This window comes from Stegostoma tigrinum, chromosome 11 (genome assembly GCF_030684315.1).
Source record: "Stegostoma tigrinum isolate sSteTig4 chromosome 11, sSteTig4.hap1, whole genome shotgun sequence".
In the NCBI taxonomy this organism is placed as follows: domain Eukaryota; kingdom Metazoa; phylum Chordata; class Chondrichthyes; order Orectolobiformes; family Stegostomatidae; genus Stegostoma; species Stegostoma tigrinum.
The window spans coordinates 62,590,543-62,612,170 of record NC_081364.1 but is presented as its reverse complement, the minus strand read 5'-3'; the positions used below and the strand labels follow the sequence as shown (position 1 = coordinate 62,612,170).

Here is a 21,628-nt window from a genome sequence, read left to right as displayed (position 1 = left end):
TTTGATATCAAACAGTTCCAGTTCATGTTTTATTATAGGACCATGCATCTAAAGGGACAGGTCCAGCAGGGTTGCTCATGGGGAAAAGAATCTGTATCAGGTTAAACCCGATCTTCTCAAACCTTGTAGGGGGAGGATGATACAGCATCAGGAACACCAATACTGGACAGAAGACTCCTCTAAGCAAGAGAGGCAATTTACTTCAGGGACAAAGTTTGGTGTTGAAACCAGAGAAAAGGCCCTGTATGGGTAAGAGACGTAGTCAACACGGAGTCAGATCCTGTGTCATACAAAGTTAGGTAGGAGAGGTGATCCTGAACAAGCAGGTAGACCACATGAAAGATGCAACCTCACAAATGGGGCAGGAGCAAAACATGCCTGGGCCCTGAGAACATCCGTCAAGGCTGTCAGAACCCATGGGTTAGCCTAGCATTGAAGAATCCTCTGAGGGTGAGATGGACATGGCAGATGTCACAGCCTCGATGCCAGTACCGCCAAAGATGAATTTTGGCTTCGATGCTCCAGGTGCAAGGGATGGATAACAGTCCAGAACATGCCAGCAGTGTATGAAGCAGAGTCAGAGGAACCAGACCTGGTGTGAAAATGCTCCGGAAGAGAGGGAGAGATGTAGCGATTGGAATGAGGTTAACAAGGTGGACATCACAGAATATGTTAATCTGGTCCAAACAGGGAATCCTGGCTGACAGATAGAAACAGGAATGTCAGGGTTTCTGTTCACTCTAGGAACTGGCTCTGAGCTAACTGGGTCAGTGTCATGTACTACGCACATGTAAATAAAGGGTGACTTGGTGATGGGATACTGACCTTTATAGGATTATTTTAAGAACAATCACCACTGTACACCCTACTGTAATACACCAATCCTGACACCAGACGCCAACTCTCCAACACCTCCACCTACCGCCCCCTGGATCACGACCCCACCCCCGAGCACCAAACCATCCACAACCCCATCACTTCAGGTGAATGAAACCCACAGCTTCCAACCTCATTGTTCCCCAACCCCACACCACCAGCTTCTATCTCCTTCCCAAAATCCACAAACGTGCCTGCCTTGGTCGACCTATTGTCTCCACCTTCTCCTGCCCCACCGAACTTATCTCCACCTATCTGGACTCCAATTTCTCCTCTTTGGTCCAGGAACTCCCTACCTACATCCGTGACACCACCCACATCCTCCACCTCCTTCAGAACTTCCAATTCCCCAGTCCCCAATACCTCATTTTCATCATGGACATCCGCCATCTACAATTCGACCCCACCACCAAAGACATTTTTCCATCCCCACCTTTGTCTGCCTTCCGGAAAGACCACTCTCTCCCGGACTCCTTTGTCCGCTCCACACTCCCCTTCAACCTCACCACACCCGGCACTTTCCCCTGCAACCGCAGGAAGTGCTACACTTGCCCCCACACCTCCTCCCTTATTCACATCCCAGGTCCCAAGATGACTTTCCACATCAAGCAGATGTTCACTTGCACATCTGCCAATGTGGTATACTGCATCCGTTGTACCCATTGTGGCCTCCTCTACATCAGGGAAACCAAGTAGAGGCTTTTGGGCACTGCTTTGCAGAACACCTACGCTCAGTTCGCAACAAACAATTGCACCTTCCGTCGCGAACCATTTCAACTGCCCCTCACATTCCTTAGACGACATGTCCATCCTGGGCCTCCTGCAGTGCCACAACGATGCCACCCAAAGGTTGCAGGAACAGCAACTCATATTCCGCTTAGGAACCCTGCAGCCCAATGGTACCAATGTGGATTTCACAAGCTTCAAAATCTCCCCTCCCCCCACTGCATCCCAAAACCAGCCCAGCTCGTCCCCACTTCCCTAACCTGTTCTTCCTCTCACCTATTCCCTTCTCCCACCTCAGGCCACACCTCCATTTCCTATCTCCTAACCTCATCCCGCCCCCTTGACCTGTCCGTCCTCCTCGGACTGACCTATCCCCTCCCTACCTCCCCACCTATACTCAGCTTTACAGGGTCCATCCCCGCCTCTTTAACTTGTCTGTCTCCTCTCCACCTATCTTCTCCTCTGTCCACCTTCGATCCTCCTCCCCTTCTCTCCCTATTTATTTCAGAACCCTCTCCCCAACCCCCTTTTCTGATGAAGGGTCTAGGCCTGAAATGTCAGCTTTTGTGCTCCTAAGATGCTGCTTGGCCTGCTGTGTTAATCCAGCTTCACCCTTTGTTAAATCGGATTCTCCAACATCTGCAGTTCCCATTAACCCTGTCATAAAGTTTTTGTATTGCCTAAATATAATTCAAATTAGTTCAGTGAATTCTGATTACTTGAAGATTGCTGATGAGTTCATTTGCAGTTAAATTAGTACAGACAATACAAAGTAATCGCCTTACACAGTCTAGGATGTCATCATGGCATCTGATCATGTGATCACATTCCGATACCTGCTTGATATGCATGTTGAACTTCTTAGGGGGACATCATTCTTAAACTCAAAACACACAAACCATTAGGCCACCACCTCCTCTCTTTGTGAAGAATTAAAACCTGTACTTTACAGTACATGTTACTGGAGTTCCACACTCAGCAGGTGCCCAGTAAAACATGTTATAATTTTTAAGTATTGTTGTTCAAAACACCTTCATTATGTATAGCACTTACTTAGCTTCAAAATCACTATCAGAGAGATTGTAGTAGAATTCATCAAATATATCATAATCAGATAGGAGTTTGTTTGTTACTTCCTGCAATGTGGATAAGAAATAAAAGTTAATAAAATCTTAAAGTGCTTTTTTTAAACAACCAATAGTGCAATAGTTCCTAAATTAACCCATGAAGCTAGCCCTCAACAGATTCAGGATTAACACTTATTGCTGTATTACTGAGACATGAAAACTGGTTGTCCTTGGCTTGCGCTGCATTAATTTTTCTGAGCCAAAACAACATTAGCAGGCAATAATTATCCTCTATTCTCCTAGACTATATTCCTAAGCTACTTTGTAATTCCACAAAATTGCGTTTCCAATTGTCATTCATTCCAGATGGAAAATATACATATCTGCTCTGGAAACACGGGATCAGGTTGAACTATGTATGGCTCTATAATAAATTATGCTGCTGATGCTTCACTCTTTAGGTTCATAAAGCACAGTTAAATTATTGGGAAACTGCCTGGAATTGGTTCCAGTCAGTCTGGAAAAGATCTTATGTTCAAGCAGATGCTGAAGGAAATGATCAGTCTGTCGAGAGCAGTCAGAGTTGAATTGGTTTTGGATTTATATGGAAAAAAAATAAATCTGGCTGTTGATGATTGAAGATGAAGAATTGAAAGCTCCCTGCCTAACATCCCATGATGTGAAGGTGCCAGTGTTGGACTGGGATGGGCAAGGTCAGAAGTCAGACATCACCAGGTTATAGTCCAACAGCTTTTGGAATGCTGCCCCTTCGTCAAGTGAAGTGAAGAAAGCACCCAGGCACAGACTTTATAATAAAAAGTTCGTTGCACAGTAACCTAGTGTTGTATGACTTTTGACCTTAACCTCCCTTGAGCAGGTCTTGGAAGCTCAGAAAATAGAAAATTAAGTTGTAAGTATTACTGCCTTTATCTGAGTGCACTGAAAAGGTAACTCTGATTGATATCTTCAAAAAAAAATCAACCAAGAAATCATCATGTATGTCTGCAGAACAACACAATATGAAAATCACTGAGTAATTCAGTCAATTTTGTTCTTTTGTTTATCTCTTAACTGTTTTTATTTGTCTGTATTTTTGAGTTAATGAGGATGAAAACAAAGGTTTGGGCTTAAAGCATGGACATTAACTAGATTACTTTGTTTAATTTTTCACTCTCTGAAGTCACTATATTGTTAATAAATTGCTAAGTCTTATTTAAGAATCAGACTGGTATCTGGAACTACTTGCAGAGTCTGGGATTGGTTATTCAAAAGTCTAGTTAGGAGCTTTTCAGGTCAATTTTGAAAGTTTTTGAAGGTTTCAATTTTACTGTGTTGCAAATACAGAGGTAGAAAGGCTTATTTGGTTCAGCTGCCTGTCTCCATGTTCTATCAGAAGAAATTAGAATTTCAATTAGTAGTTATACGCAATAGTTCATAAATTATTTATCAGTAGATAATTTCTAATTACTTGTAATAAGTAATTATCCTCTTTAAGAATAAAAACCTGGATCTTACTTCCTGTTAACCTGGGTCTAAAAGACAAGCAAAGTGTGGGATCTTTGCATACTTCTTAAAATTTCTAACTTCTGTGACAATTCCATGAAGAACAGGGTTTCATTTCCAGCCCACTACCCCAATGAGGCATAACAATAAACTGAAACTTGTCAATTGATTGTCAATTAGATTACAGATTAATTTTATGCTCCATTCAAACTATTGGAGAAAACGATAACGCCTGATCGATTGCTCGCAAAAGCCAGGGTCTACATCCTTGAACAAAGTCAAAGAATGAAAAAAGTTTGGACTATTCTTTCGTTATGCTATATGCATCAAAGCAGTTATCATTATTGGGATGAGAGAGGGTAAAACTGAATTTGTCAACTTTAGGAACTCTGTTCCCTTTCCTTTATTTAACAGTATCATTGGAGGTATGCCTAGGGTGTTTCTGGGCTAGCCAAGGAATACCATGTATTACCAAAATAACTCCAGAGAGGCCATCACCAAATCACCCTTTTATTTACATTTGGAAAGTCATTGACACTGATCCGGCTTTCTCTAAGCAGCTTCCAGACTCTGACTCCTGTTTATATTTGTCAGCCAGGGCTGACTGAAACAGATTAACAGCTCCAGTCTGGGTACTCATATTCTATGAGGTTAACTTGATGAGGTCTCATCGCAATCGCTACAAGTACACCCACCATTTGCATCATTGTCATGGCTTTTTGATGAGAAGCGTAAAGTGAATGCCATTGTGACGTTGAATATCAGACATTCCTAAAATATCATTGTATACCACAGACAGATTATTCTGAAAGAGAAAGCCGGAAGTGAAAAAAAATAAGTTGGCATCCAGAACAACTAAAGGTCAAAGGTTCCTGTGGTACACTGTGCTAGAATGTGAATAGTAGCTTGGATTGAAAAGAACAAATTTATGAGGAGTTAAAATGAAGCAGGAACATTGCTGCTTGTGCAAGAGGGAGGATCTTTAGTAATATTCTCACCTTTAAGGATAGGTTGAGGTTAGAAGTGACCAGATGTTATGGATTCTGATTATTTTTTGATTGCCAAATATTTGAAGTAATCACATTTTAGGCTTTGAAATTTGTGAACTTCTAACTTGCCATGATACTAGCTAGGAGTCTAACACACAGGCTGATGCCATATTACAAACATTAGCTGCGAATGTTGCACGCTGTGGCACTTGCACATACAATTGTTTCCTGGCTAGTTAATTTTTAGATCTTTATAGGTGGTGCAATATATTACATCACGTTGAGAAACAAGGAGAACAGAAGTAAACCCTTAGGAGCTAAAAACCATTTTTAACTGATTTTGGGGAACTGAATGTCAATTTAAAAGGTTGCGTAAAGTATACCCATGAATTGTGTTTTTTAGTTGTGTGAGAAAGTAATAAGGCAGAAGTTCTTTTTCTGTTTTTTAAAGCTGCTTACAAACATAATGTTTCATCTTAAGCTTTGAGTCCAATGTTACAGTAACAGACTTAAATATTAAAACATTGTGTTATCCCTTCAACTTTAACTGGAAATTCAATTTTTTAACAAGTTATAGGTTTCTACGGTAATTTTATTGTAATATAAATTGACAATTAATTTATCAACCTTGTTAGTGGCTAAATTCAATTTCTGACAGATCAAAGCATTTTACAAAAACAATATTACTGCAGCCAAAATGCATTATGAAAATCCCACCTATTATTAATTATGAAGTATGTCTGCACCAACCCTATAAGAGCATCTCATCCTATTCCCACAATGCTGCATTTATCATGGCTAATCCACCTAACCGGCACATCCCTGGGCATTATGGGTCAATTTAGAATGGCCAATGTACCTAATCCACATATCTTTGGACTGTGGGAGGAAACCTGCCATACACAGGGAGAACATGCAAATTCCACACAGACAGTTGCCTGAGGCTAGAATCAAACTGGTGTCCCTGAGAGCTGTGCGGCAGCATTGCTAACCACTGAGCCAGGGTGCTGCTTACAGGCTAGAGTTAACAGAATGAGGCAGAAGTTTGGGGACTATTCTACTTTGACCTGCAGTTCTGTATCCAAAGTGTCTTAAAATTAGAATTTGTAAGTTAAATTCAAAATTCTTAAAGTTGCCACATTTATTTATGGACTGGACAAGTAAACTTGATCAGCTGCACCCACATATCAGAGTTTCAGCATGCATAAGCACCTTGCCTGGAATTTACAATGTCGCCTACCTTGCCTCGAGCCTGATGCTGCCTGCTATCTGACTTATTTGAAAACTGACTCAGAGAAGTGCAAATATTTGTTTTCAATCAACCTGTTCAGAGACATTATTACTTACACTTCAAGGGTTTCAGCAGTTCAAAAAGGAAAATCACTACCACTTTGTCAAGAGCAATTAGGAATGGCAAATTAATGCTGTCCTAACCAGTGACATCCACATTTCATTAATCAATAAAACAAAAATAATTTTGTTTTAATTTTAACTCACATAGAGTTTTAATTTTGTTAAAGTAAATTGAAACTACTACTATTACAACAGATGAACATAATAGGCATAAATGGGAAAAAAATCTGATCTAATCATGTGTATTTTTTAAAGCCGGCTTCTTTAAAATAAGCTTTACGGTTTACGAAGGCTAAATACATAAGAGTGCAATTTACATGAACAGCAATGAGGTGTAAATATATAAATGATTTTAAATTACATAATTTTAATATAATAATTCCAGCAGGATTTTAGCAAGGCCAGGACAATGGCTATTTTCAGACTGCTGATGCATAAAATTAGATGTTTGTAGGTCTAGAAACTACACATCACAGCATTTAGTTACCGTTGGACAACGCAGATGACTTGTGATGAGAGGCTTATTTGGTATCCTTAGTCAGCGATAGCTTCATATTATAAAGCACAATGATTTACACTAGTCAGGTTCTGTCAAATTGTAGAAGCTGGTCCCACATCCACGGCCATTTCAGCTACCACATACAAGAAAGCAATGCACTTTCAGTAACTTCTGTTCAGGTTTCTGCTGCATCCAGCTCTCTGAAATCTAGGCTAATGGATGGGTGTGACTGACTGAGTGCACATAATGGGTGCCAAAGCACAGAACAATTAATAATAATCCCAAGATTTCAATGCACTCTCACGAGATCACAAGTAGCTTCATTTTATTTCAAAATTGTGAGGCGCATATGAGGAAACAAAAAAATGTATCCCTCCAGCCACTGAAAGGGTGACATTAAATAGATGTACCTCTTGTCTATACATTCAAATTTATGTTTCTTAGCTGTTTGGTGGCGACCACTGACATATTTTCAACAGCAAATCCTGAGAGAAGCAGACCTGGCACCAGTTTTGCTTCTGCTCAGCATTTCAAAACCTCCCATAGGGATTCTCAAAAAGGCTTGACACTTCTTCGACACATGGAAAAGGCCAGAGGCCTATTTCAGCTAATAGCGTCAGATGCTAGAACATCTCCAAATCCATTATTACTCATAAGCTGGAAATCAATGGTCCTGGATTTGTCAAAATATATTCTAAAGCATTTCTTTCGAATCACTAATTCATTAAACACACTTCCAATCAGTGAACTACCAATTCAAAATTAAACTGAAAACAGTTAAGATAATCATTCAGGAATGGTTAGTTTAGATAAATTATAGAAATACTTTTAGATGCCTCATAAGACTTTGGAATATTTAGCCTATTCATATTTGCATTGTGTGGGCCAATGCCTTTAAGTTACAACATAATAGTCGTACAAATGTGCTGATATAACCAAATATTTAGATGTTTACTTTGTAGCCCATTACCCTGTAGTGTCCAGCATACCCTAGCCTGTTGGATGCATGATATTAGATGCCTTCCTGGGTTTTTTTAAATTTTTATCATTCTCATTTGGAGCTGTGAACTGTGAGCTGAGAGCTGAAGGTGATCTTTAGACTGTGAGCAGCAACATGTTATTTTTAGAATGAGAATAAACAAAAGTGATATTTGCTTATGAGACCAGGTCTGGAAGTTAATTACGGGTTAATTTTTATCCACAGTCAGATGTCACATGACACCATGTTGTAGTCCAACAGGTATATTTGAAATCACAAGCTTTTAAAGTGCTGCTCCTTCATCAGGCGAGTTCATCTGATGAAGGAGCTGCATTCCAAAAGCTTATGATTTCAAATAAACCTGCTGAACTATAACCTGGTATCATGTAACTTCTGACTTTGTTCAACCTAGTCCAACACCGGCACCTCCACATCATGATTTTTATTCACAGTACGCTTTAGACATTTTGATGCAGAGAGGCTTTATGCCCAAGTAGATGGCAAAAGTTTGAATGTTAACAGAGGCCTCACAGGGAGTTTGGTGCCAAGAGATTGTTGTAATACAACCAGAAAGGGAAACCAAAGTTTGCAATGTGTGTTCTTGTCAGAAGGATTTTGGCTACCACAACTACAAAAGGAGGCTTGACTGCTCCCAGTTATTCTCCCATTACTATTTTAAAAAATGGCTATAAAATAAACAAGATTACCTCTTAATTTAACTAGGTGAACTACACACCTACCTGTTAAGTTGATGTTAGTAGTGGTAAGGAAAATGCTAGAATCAGTCATAAAGGGTGTGATAACTAAGAAAATAATGATAACATTGGGAAAAAATCAACATGGGGTTAGTAAAGGAAAATCATGTTTGACAAGTCTGTTGGAGGTCTTTGAGTATTCCATCTGCAGCAAAGATAAAGCAGAGCAAATGGATAACGTATATTTGGGTTTTCACAAGGCGTTTGTTTAGGCACCGGATAAGAAGTTAGTAAAAATTTACATTGCATTGAGGTAACTGAAATTGGTTAAGACAGAAAGCAGACAGTTGGAATAAATTAGTCATTCTCATGGAAGGCTGAAAGATCATTCTTACCACAAGAATCAGTGCTAGTACGAAAGATGTTCACAATCTAATCAACGCTTTTAATTTGGGGACCAGTTATAATATTTATTTTTTTCTAGTGCCACAAAACTAGCTGGAAATATAAGCTCAGAGAGATACAAGGAATCTTCAAGCGGATTGGGACAAGATAAGCAGATAGGCAAGAATGTGGCAGGTGGAATATAATGTGAATACATGTTTTAAAACGTTTAGTAGAAAAAAATGAGACAGATTATTTCTTAAATGTTGATAGATTGGGAAGTGATGGTGTCTAAAGGGCACAGGGTTTCCCTGCTTAGTAGAAGCAACAATTGATAAGGAAGGTAAATAGAACATTGGCCTTTTATGCGAGAGAATTTAAATATAAAAGTATAAGTCTTGCTGCAATTGTGTAGAATCTCATCAAAGCCTTACGTGGAATATTATGCACAGTTTTGGTCTTCTAATCCCAGGAAGGATTTACTTACCATGGAGGGAGTGTAACAAATGTTCACAAGACTAATCCTGGGATAGAGGGTTGTTTTAAGGGAAGAGACTGAGGAAAGTACGACTGTATTCTCTAGAGTTTTGAAGAATGAGAAGTGATTTCATTGAAACTAACTAATTTTTTTTACAGACCACAACAGGGTAGATGTAGATATGAAGCTAGTCAGTTGAAAATCAAGGAATGTAATCTGGGACCTAATGTCAAAATAAAGAATAGGCCATTTAACACAGAGATAAGGAAGAATTTCTTCACTCAAACTGTGAATATTTGGAATTATCTACCCATGAGAGCTTTGGAAGCTCAGTCATTAAGCATGTTCAAGACAGAAATTCTGCAAACTTATGACATAAAGGGATTTTGAGATAGTGCAGGCAATTGGCATTGACATAGATGATCAATCGTGATCTAACTGAATGGTGGAAGAGGTTCAAAAGCTGAATGGCCTACTCCTATTCCTAAGTAACAAGAACTACAGGGCATTCAACAAGTTCAAATCAATCAGTTCAGATGAAACTTCCCAAGCTTTGAAGTACCCAATGACCTTATGCTACATGCCTCTGATCTCACTGCAGTCTCTGACCTCCCCAAGGCTGTTGATATCGCCTCTGTTTCTACCACAGAGGTTGGAAGCACCAAACTATTGTTTGCTATCTGCAATTAGGCAATGAACAATGAATAGCAGATGCAATTATGGATGAATGAATTATATAGTTTTACTCAATCACTGCTTGGATCAAGTAATACTATTGTTCAATTTTCTTTCAGTATGTTAAATAGTGAGGTATAATGATGGGATAGATTGTACACATAAGAAAGGGTATTGATGGGCTGAATGGACTTTTCTTGTTCCCTGTGTTTAATATCCATACCTCATTTGTTTTTAACATTTCGGGAACTTTCTTCATCCATTCCCGGTGTTCTGTCAAATCTTCAATGGTATTTGCCTTTTCAAACAATTTTCTATTGATCACTTTAAAATCATCATTGATCTAAGGAATAGAAATTACACTGAATTATTCACAGACATCAAATAATTTTTCAACAATTATGCATTCAATTTTATAAATTGTGCTTTGTTTCTTTCTTTCTCAATGTGCCTTCTTTATTAAGCTGACAAGAAGTCAATGTTATCTTGGACCTTCACTGGCATTGAGAATGTTTAAGCATTCTGCAAGTTTCCTTGCATTCAGTTTTGCTTCTCAACCCATGAAGAGAATCTCACCTCTTGACTAAGGCTGTTTGGCTTGGGGTTTAGGCATTGAAAGAGAGAAATAAAGAAAGAATTTGAATTTATATGGAAGCTTTCGTTTCCTCAGGATATCCCAAAGCAGTTCACAGGCAAGGAACTACTTTTGAACTGTAGGCAAATTTTGTATTTAGCAGGCAGACCAAACAGCAATAAGATAAATTTCTGGAAATTTTGTTTATTGAGAGATGAAAAGAAAAGGCTAGGATAATTATTATTCTTCTCTTTGAAGAGAGTTACTGAATTTTAATGTCTAACTAAAAGGAAGACAGGGAATCTCAATGAAAAACTGTCATTCAAATCAGAGGAGTGCTTTGTAAAGAAAATACACCCACTCATCATTCATTCTCCATCAAGACTTGACTCCAGTCTCTCTAATCCCTTCTAACATTCATTCTTCATTTGAAAGCTATCCCAAACCCACCTTAAGTTAAATACGTAATACATCGAGGTATCCATTATTTTACATCCAAATCATAAAAAGCCCTGAATATGTTTGCCTGTAACCCATTCCACAATTCTGTTCAACAAACTGTATACAGAATTCATAATCCTTAATTTGATTCCAGCCTATGACAAATTTATTTATTGAATATACAGATAATGCAAGCTAGTGCATTAATCATAGTATGGAATCACGTCCAATCGCTTGTTCTTTCAAAAGCACCATTTGGGAGTAAATTCATATTATTCAATAAATCAGACCAGTGGATGCTCTGAAATTAAGTGACAACAGTTGTTCAGTAGTGCTGCAAATTAGAATCTGATTTTTTTTTAAAGCTTACCTCTTCTACTTGTGAGTTAAGTTTACTTGCAAACATTTTCAATACAGCTTGGGCCAAGTTACTGCATTTCTTGGAAAGATTGCTTCGCAATGAATCCACACTGATAATAAAGGGGCCAATGGAGATTGTGCTAGGAACTGAGTTTTCTATCTGAGCTTTCTTCTTGAAATGGCGGTCCACTTCTAATTTCACCTCATGAACTGTTGGATCTTGATTCGAAAAAGCTCTACAAGAGTAACATAAACAATTTAAAATTACAGATATTACATACTTAAACTCAACAACATGAAATGCCTGGATTACTGTGGCTCCATCAACACCATGAAGCTTAACAGCACCCAGGTTGCTGGATCAGCACCGCATACACCACCTTCAACATTTACTTCCTCCACCACCTTCCCACAGCGGCAGCAGTGTGTACAACCTGCAAGATGCACTGCAGTAACTGACCAAAGTTCTTCCAACAGCATTCATGGCCATCTAGAAGCCATGTACGCTCCTGACTTAGAAGTATATCACTGTTCCTTCACTGTCCCTTCACTGTCACTAGGTCAACACAGCAGTTTAAGAAGACAGCTCACCATTATCTTCTCCGGTTAGAATGATTGAATGATTGAATGATCTCCATGATTGAATAGAAAATAAAAATCTCCCACTGTGGATTTACCCAAACTGTACATGAGCTTCCAAATGTTTTATTGAGATACATAGCAGCACAGCAAGTGAGCGTTCAGCAATGCAGCATTATTCTCATGACCTAGTCAGAAGATGAAAGGTTTGAGTCCCACTTCAGACAGTCCCATGAATGAAGACTAGAATATGGAATCTATATAATGGATTGAGATACAGTGGGAGACTTAACTTTAGAGTTACTGCTGAGTCACAGATAACATGTTTCATTCCTCTGCATCATAAGGATTGTTTCGGATTCTGCACTGAACAGCATTTGTGAGAGGAGAAGTAACTCTGAACATTGGTTTCATATTCAATTGAAGCACTCCTCCTAAAGGGTAGATACAACTCTTCATCCTTGGTTGCAATCAAGCAATGAGAAGTTACGTGAAAGGTAAAACCAAATTTGAGGAAGTCAACAGGAATGATCCCAACTACTTCTCCCCAGTAATAGAACTAAAATCTCAGTGCAAGACTTGATTTAGAGCCAACAATTATGTAGAACATAATGGGCAAAAGACATTAGAAGGGCAGCAGAATTTTGTCTGCTTTCAGTAGTATGATGTAGATCATACTTACAATTTCTCACAAGATGCATTCATTCAATCATAGGAATACATTGATTTAGACCACACAATTCTTCAAAAGGTCTAGACTGAGAAAGACCGTTCCGCACGTCAAAGCACATTCTTCAACTATGGACTGTCTCTTCTTTTGTATTTTAATATCATTTAATTGGGTATCATGGAACCATGTAACTAAAACACAAGCACTTGAAAAGCACTTAACTAATGGAATACACATTAAAAACTCAGTTAAAAACTCTCTCCCAAAAGATGCACTACTACAAATTGATTGTAATTTTCATCCCCATTTCAGGGGTGCAGAAGTCTGTGGAGTTTTGGATAATGCACATGGTCCATAATTTAGATTTGCTCTCTGCCATTAACTTCAACAGGAAAGATGGTAAAGTAATCTTATAACGAGTTGAAATTAAAGATCCTAAATGAATTAAATATCTTTGATTACCCCATTGTAATCTTCCTTCTAATCTGTGAATGAAATTACTGAAAGAAAAAAATCTCTTCACTGGACTCCATTAATGCTACTTTGAAAGGGTAATGATTAAAAATGCAGCAGAGTGGTGGATTAAGTCTCCATCTCACCATTTGTATGTGTTCTGCATGTAGGTGTTACTACAGAATTAATAGGTACAGGGAGGTTGTTACCATAGGATTGCAGCAGTCAAACTATCAAGAGATGTAGATATTGCAGAGCTCAGGACTTCATTTAACCTCTTTTGAGAGGCCACATGGCTGTCAGTTACGATGCCTATCCTGAATGGATACAGCAAAAGAATGGAAAGGAAAGAAAGAAAGAGATCTCTTGATTAGGAGAGGCTATAGGCTATAAAACCATATGATATAGGAGCAGAATTAAGCCATTCAGCCCATTAAGTCTGCTTCAGCAAAGTGATAACTTCACATTTTCCCATACTGTATTCCATCTGCCACGTCTTTATCCACTCTCCGAGCCTCTCCAAATCTTTCTGTAGTCTCCCCATTTCAACAAAACTACTTGTCCCTTCACATAACTTTATGTCAAGAAGTCATAAGGGTATAAAGTGATCACAGATCAAATTGGTCATAAGGGTTTGAAGATATTATGAGTCAAGGAGATATACGTGGTTTGAAGTGGTCATGGGCAGATCATTGGTCAGGAGAATTGCAGAACATTTGAAGAATTTACAAAGTTGGGAAATCATAGTGGAATCGAGATAGTGGCTGGAAAAAAATATCCAGGGAGTGAATTGAAGAGATTATGGTTTGGTTGGCTTGTGGAAACATTGAAAAGAGTATAGGTCAGGCGGAAGGCTACAGAGGAGGTAACTGAAGAAATAGTAGATTAAGGAAGACTAAACTGGTTTGAAAAAAATTGCAACTTGGAGGTCAGGGTAAAGTAGGGAAATCCCAGGTTAAGGAGATTGCAAGTTAGGCCATTTGTAAGAAACTTTGAAGAGACTGGTTTGGATGGATCTTGGGCAAGTTAAAGAGCTTGTGTGCTTCAAGAAAAAGGCCAAGAGTTGAAGAGACATCTTGTTGGAAGGAAGCATAAGGATTTGCAGGTTGAGGAAGACTATGGTTGGGAAGAATTCAGTTTAAATCATGAATGAAGGATGGTAATAGATTAGGAAAGATGATGAGTCAGGGAGATTGCAGATTGATGACAAACTGTAAGTCCAAGAAATTAATGCCTACTTAAGGGCTTCATCTTCTGGCTTCCCGCTGATCTTCATGATATTGTGTGCTTTTTCTTTTGTTTTTATGCTGTCCCTTACTTCGTTTGTCAACCATGGTTACCTCATTGTCCCCTCAGACCAGTGAAATCACAAGTTGGAGGAGATCACATTGAGATGAAGATTAAACTAGTGATAGGGGCTAGTTGACTCCATATGACACCAAGATTTCATGTGCAAGCTGCTCTGAAAAATGTAAGGTCCTTTCTTAACATGATCCAGTGCTCCCATCAAAAGAATTTCCAGAATGATGGAACAGTCGCCTCCACGGCATCATCAAAGAACTGACCATGGCTAACACATCCAGAGTGCTGCCGCTAATTAGTAACTGTTGGTTGTAACTGGTCTGTGACAACCTGTTTCTGAGGGGTGGAAATCCTGCCTCAATTCAATTAACAGCCAACAGATACATAGCACATCCTGGCAGCAGCAGGAGGATGGCGATTTTGTTGCAGGAAGAGCTATTTTCTCAGCCTATGTTTCTACATGTCACACAAACCAAGAATAATTCTGTAATTTTTCTGGCGTGTATTTAATTCAAAATTGTGTGGTGCATTTAACTTCTGAGCTAAGGGGATTATAACAATTATGTTCTCAGAATGCAAGTTCTAATCAATAAATTAGATCAATCAGTAATATATCTATGAATTTTATAAATACTAACTTTACATAGTTATCAATATTCAGTTCGTTCAGTTCCATGAATTGTTCATACTCCTTGGCATAGCTTTTCAAGGGTATTAGTGCTTTCTCAATGGCATTTTTGACTGTATTGCGCAGCTCCTGTACCGGTGGTTCATTATGCCACACAGATTCCAACAGCGGCGTTCCACTTTGGAACATCTCCTCCAGGACAAACTAAAAGACAAAATTTAAATAAATAATGAGGACAACAGTAAACTGTTTTGTTCATTCAGAGGAATGTGGGCATCTCTGGCTAGGATAGCATTTATTGCCCACCTATAATTGCTCTCGAAAAGATGGTAATGGGCTTTCTTGAGTCACTGTATTCTTTGATGCATGGAGAACATCCATAGTGCATTAGGAAAGGTGTTCAAGGATTTTGATCCAACATCAGTGAAGTAGTGGCATTATAATTCCAAATCAGGATTGTGTGACTTGGAGTAGAACGTGCAGATGTTTTTTAAGACCATCAAGCCATAAGAAATGGGAACTGGAGTTGACCTTCTGCCACTCAAGAGGATCATTGATGAAACGGTATTCCTCATATCCACTTGCCTGCATTGTCGCTAAAATCCACAATTCCCCTACTGATCTAGACTCTATTTCAGCCAATATACAGAAGGACACTGCTCCCACAGCTCTCTACGGCTAGCAGTTCCAAAACCTCTCAACACTCTTAAAGAAGAAATTCCTCTTTATCTCAGTCTCAAATTGGCACACCCTTATTCTGAGATTATATCCTCCGGTCCTAGACTCTCCCATGAGGAGAAATATCTTCTCAGCCTTTACTTTGTCAAGCCCCTTAAGTATCCTATTTGTTTCGATAAGATCATCTTTTATTCATCTAAATGAGTCTTAGCCTGTTTAACCTTTGCTCATGAGACAATCCCTCCATGTCAGGGATCATTCTAGTGAACCTTCTCTAAACTGCCGCCAATGAAATATTATTTCTTAAATAAGGGAAGCAAAACTGCTCACAGTACACCAGATGTAGTCTCACTAGCACTTTGTTAGGTACAGTAAGACTTCCCTACTCTCATACTCCAACTCTTATACTGCCCTACTCTTACACTCAAAAAAGGTGCAGAGGAGATTTACTAGGATGTTGCCTGGAATAGAGGGAAGGTCTTACGAGGAAAGGTTGAAAGAGCTAGGACTTTTTTTCTTTAGAACAACAAAGGATGAGAAGTGACTTGATAGAGGTGTACAAAATGATCAGAGGTATAGATAGAGTGGACTGCCAGACACGTTTTCCAAGGGTGGAGGTAGGAGGAGGATTAGGAGGAGGTATAGTTTTAAAGTGAGTGGAGGTAGGTATAGGGTAGACTTCAGAGGTAAGTTCTTTACTCAGAGAATGGTAGGGGTGTGGAATACATTGCCAGAGAAGGTAGTGGAGTCGGCCTCATTAGGGGCATTTAAGTGGCTACTAGATAGGCATATGGATGATAGCATAAAGGTAGGGGTGGAGATTAGATAGATCCTAGGTTTGAAGTAAAAGTTCAGCACAGCATCATGGGCCGAAGGGCCTGTACTGTGCTGTACTGTTCTATGTTATAACCTCTGGAAATAAGAGGCAATATTCCATTAGATTTCCTGATTAACGTCCACACCTATATACTAGCTTTCTGTGTTTCATACACAAGTAGCTTTTTGTGTTGCAGCTTTCTTCATTTTACTCCCCATTTAAATAATACTCTATTCTTTCGGTCTTCCTTCCAAAATGAACAACTTCACATTTTCTCACATTATATACCATTTGCCAACATTTTGCCCACTTACTTAACTACTAGTATCTCTCTGTAAACTGTTTGCATCTGTCACACAACTTGCCTATTTTTCTGAGATAATGGGAACTGCAGATGCTGGAGAATTCCAAGATAATAAAATGTGAGGCTGGATGAACACAGCAGGCCAAGCAGCATCTCAGGAGCACAAAAGCTGACGTTTCGGGCCTAGACCCTTCATCTGATGAAGGGTCTAGGCCCGAAACGTCAGCTTTTGTGCTCCTGAGATGCTGCTTGGCCTGCTGTGTTCATCCAGCCTCACATTTTATTATCTTGCCTATTTTTCTGTTGTCTGTAAACTTGGCTACTGAATATTCACTTCCTTCCCCTAAGTCACTAATATATATTGAAAGCAGCTGCAGTGCCAGCACTGATCCCCATGGAACTCCACTGGTTGCTAACCTGAAAAGGAACCCCTCATCTCACTTGATGTTTCCTGTCCATTAGCTCATTCTCTTTCCAAGCCAAAATACTACCTCCAACACCATGGACTCTTGGCTTACAACTTAATAGTTCGGGAAGTCCTCGTCGAACATCTTCTGTGAATTCCAATACAACACATCTACTGGTTCCCCTCAATCCACTCTGGTTGAGACTTCCTCAAAAAACTGATAAGTTAATAAGATACGATTGCCCTTTCATGATGCCAAGCTGACTCTGCTTAATTAGATTATTATTTTCCAAATATGCTGCTATCACTTCCTAAATAATTCTTTCTAACATTTTTTCCAATGAGAGATGTTTAGACTTGGGCTATAGTTCCCCACATTTTGCTTCCTTCACTTTTTGAATAGGGGTTTCATATGGGGTGTTTGCCAATCCTCCAGTACTTCTCCAGAGTCCAAGAAATTTTGGAAAATTACACCTAATGTTCCCATGTTGATCGTGTCCTACAAGGGTAGTAGAGATTATAGGTTTGGAAGGTGCCGCAGAGGACTCTTACTGAATTGCTGCGGTGCATTTTGTAGTTGGTTTGTAATACTATTGTTGCGTATCGGTGGTGAAGGGAGTGAAGATTGACAGTGATGGACGGGGTACAAGGCTAGAGATGGTGTCAAGCTTCTTGAATGTTATTTGGGCTGCACCCATCCAGGAAAGTATCCATTTGGAGAGTATTCAATCACACTTCTCACTTGTACTTTGTAGATAATAGACAAGCATAGGAGAATTCCTAGCCTCTGATCTGCTCTTGTAGCCACAGTATCTATTTGACTGGTCCAGTTCAGTTGTTGGTCAATAGTAACCCCTAGGACATTGATAATGTAGAATTCATCAATGCTAATACAATTGAACATCAGAGGATAACGGGAAGCTTCTCTCTTATTGGAGATGGCCATTGCCTGGCACTTGTGCAGCAAGAAGTTACTTACCACTTATCAGCACAAACTTGGATGTAATAAAAGTCTTAGTGCACATGGATACAGGCTGGTTCAGTGTCTGAAGAGTCATGAATAATGCTGAACATTGTGCAATCATCAGTAAGCAACCTCACCTCAAACCAGTGATGGAGGGAAGATCACTCATGAAGCAGCTGAGGATGGTCACTATGATTATTACATGGGCAATAGCACAATGGGATATGCCTGAGGCACTACAGAGTTTCAGCTGTGGAAACATGACATTTCCTTAGGTATCCTGTATATTGTAGGATGAACAATTTATAGTATGCTAGCAACCTGCACAAAGATTTTACACAACAGAAATTAGGAGGAGATTAAGATAAACACAAAGGAAATAGCTTTATATGAGGAGAAAAGAGAGGTCTCTGCTCACAGGTTAAGATAAATAAAGTCTGGTACAGACTTGTTGGGCTGAGTGGACTGGTTCTGTGCTGTAAAATTCTATGTGATTCTATTTAAGATTCATCATCAGGGCACCAATATTTAATTAGTTTCACATATCTCACAAGGCTTCCGCACTGCTGAAGTTCAGAATTCTAAACCATTAGTCTGCATTGGGATAATGCCTTGCAAGTCAAAATAAATATTACAATCAACTTCAAGAATCATTAAGGATTGGGAGCAAGGGGTGAGTAAGTTTTTTTAATGGATTTCCTCCCCTTTTCTAAAATGACTTCACAAAAATTATCTCCATATTAGCTTCTCAAACTCTATCCATTGCAGATTTCAACTAATCCAGCACAAATTCCTAGACATCCATTCTCATCAACTTTGACCAGCTCCCTGTAATCTAGAAAATCTACCTCATCATCATCATCCTCAAATATTTCTGCAGGGTCTCCCAGACCCATCTGGAAAATAATTTCTGTTTTTTTTACTTGGGATTTAATGACTTGCTCTCTGTTCACTTAGGTCCAATACCAATAATCAATTTTTGAACACTGATTTTCTGTTCAATTGAATTCTCTTCATAAATTTCTTTTAAGGATCTTTTCTTAAATTTCTTTCATTCTTTCAATGTGCTCATTTTTGCCCCTTGTTAAGTTCTGAGATATTTGTTTCCCTGACAAATAAAATACTTACTGGTAAACAGCTTGGAATGTGAAAGGATAAAACTGCCTTATCAAATTTGGTGCTTCCAAAGAACATGTTCTAATCCATTAACTAATCCACTATATTTTCTAAGGTAAAATCCAGCATAAAATTCCTTGATTTCAAATCATCTCGCAACAATCCATCTCGTTTTACCTTTTCTATATGTGGGACGTGCTGTGTGGATGTGATTGCCTTATCAAACAGAGCCAATATGACAGGCTTAAATTTTTCCAGTGGCGTGCTGAAGTGCACTCCGCTGTTATCCAAATTGAGGTCCAGAATAAAAATAGGCATTTTCCTGGGCCTGAAATACAAAACAACAAACAAGCAAAACGATGAGATCACTACTGAATTAAATTTCAAAAATTTTGTGAAGGAATACAGTAAACTTTGCTTTAGCTGGCACCTTATAAACCAGCAAAAATTATGCATCTCAATTACCAGAAGTTTACTATATTACAGTGATCTCAGCAATGTCTCAGTAGTCAGTTAAAGGTGTGAGTGAAAAGGCCCTCTGCTAATAAGTTTATTTAAGGCAAAGTTGCATTATTTAAGTGATTTATAACAGCATATACTCCCTGCAATACATTTCTATTACTAAGTGTGTGTTTTTACATTGATAATGCGGACCACTTGATCAATGGAAGATTTGATCAACCGTCACACTGCTGGTCCCACGGGTGCCGGTTAGTAAAACGTTTGCTTGTACAAGTACAGGATCGGACAAATTTACACTGCTACAGGTTGATACTGGTTATGATGAACCCACCTCCCAATCTCCTTCTCCCACTCCTATGACATAACTGAGGGCTGCTGTCAGGCCAAAATTGATTATTTTCAAATGGTCAAGTTGCTTCTAGGGATGTAATGGACTTGGGTAGTTCATCCACAGTACTTAAATAAAGCTTGTTTAGAGTGAATTGTGATTCTCCCATTCTGTGTATGCACTGTTTGCAATAAATTAGCTTTGTACAAGAAAAGAGACCGCAACCAATTTCTCCCCATATGACTCTGCAAAAGGGTGCTACGTGGCTTTTATTAAAATTTTAATAATAAGAATAAACTATATACAAGCAACTATATCAATGAATAGTGTGTGCTTAAGTCTGGTATGCTGTGTTTATAAATACTAATTCACTAAAATTATGTAGCTTATTAAAATGTCCTTCTCTTATAGTTTATTAGTGATTCTAAAACATGCAGGTCATACCACCATTCCTATTGGACTCCTGGATTTTGCACTGCAACAAGACAAATCCCTGCCTTTGAACCAGAAACTCCAGATTCAAGTTGAACTTCAAGGTTTGATATCAAATAGCAAATGGTTGGCCAGCCTGCCTGCACTCAGGCCAGTTGAAGCCCTTCAGTTGCCAATTAAGGTCACCTCAGGGCCTCCAACTATTGATACTATCATTCTATCACCAGTGATACGCACCTTCCCATGTGTGGAGACCAGTCTCTTTGATAGACATTCTGTTCCACCACCTAAGTGTTAATCTTCCTAACCTTAAGTCTAACCCTAACCCTCACTCTAACCCTTGCATAGGCAGTAAGACCAAGAAAAAATTGTGGTCATTCATGAGATGGAAAGAAATTGGAGTCCCTACCATCACCATTCATGGCTTCAAGATGCATGTAAATATGAATTTTGACAGACTCCTCAGGGGCCAAGGGGCAGGACAATCAGAATGGATCAGATTGATTCCAACAGCACATGGTGTGATCCTGGTTCTAAGTGGATAGATTTGGGGTCTGTGTCCTAACTGTTTCATCCACAGTAATGACAGTAGTGCTATCCTATGGGCAGAACATTTAAGAAGGTTAAGCTTCTTCTCCACCATCAAAACAAGGAAAGTGCACAGTGCTCTGCAGTAGGAAGATGCCAATGACTAATAACACAGAATTATCGACAAGGGTTGAAAGTACGGGCAGTCTTGCTTCCATGGAAGTCATAACAGGATTATAAATTGTGCAGGAATTAACTGGCTGCAGTTGTCACTTCTGACTCTCTAAAAAAGGACATCTTAACCCACAAAAGCTGTTGGCCAATCTGTAGGCCAGGAGCTTATCAAACTCAGCAGGCCCAAG

General features: G+C 39.1%; 1 protein-coding gene across 1 annotated transcript in view; it reads right to left on the bottom strand.

Moving 5' to 3' along the window:
• Positions 1 to 21,628, bottom strand: part of dnah1 (dynein, axonemal, heavy chain 1) — a 392,016-nt gene that overhangs the window by 295,405 nt on the left and 74,983 nt on the right. Inside the window, exons 12-16 of the mRNA XM_059649497.1 lie at positions 19,694 to 19,844; positions 15,242 to 15,435; positions 11,610 to 11,835; positions 10,448 to 10,567; positions 2,656 to 2,738 (exon numbers count right to left, since the gene is read on the bottom strand). Of these exons, the coding sequence (XP_059505480.1) occupies positions 2,656 to 2,738; positions 10,448 to 10,567; positions 11,610 to 11,835; positions 15,242 to 15,435; positions 19,694 to 19,844 (774 nt within the window). The remainder of the gene's footprint in view (positions 1 to 2,655; positions 2,739 to 10,447; positions 10,568 to 11,609; positions 11,836 to 15,241; positions 15,436 to 19,693; positions 19,845 to 21,628) is intronic.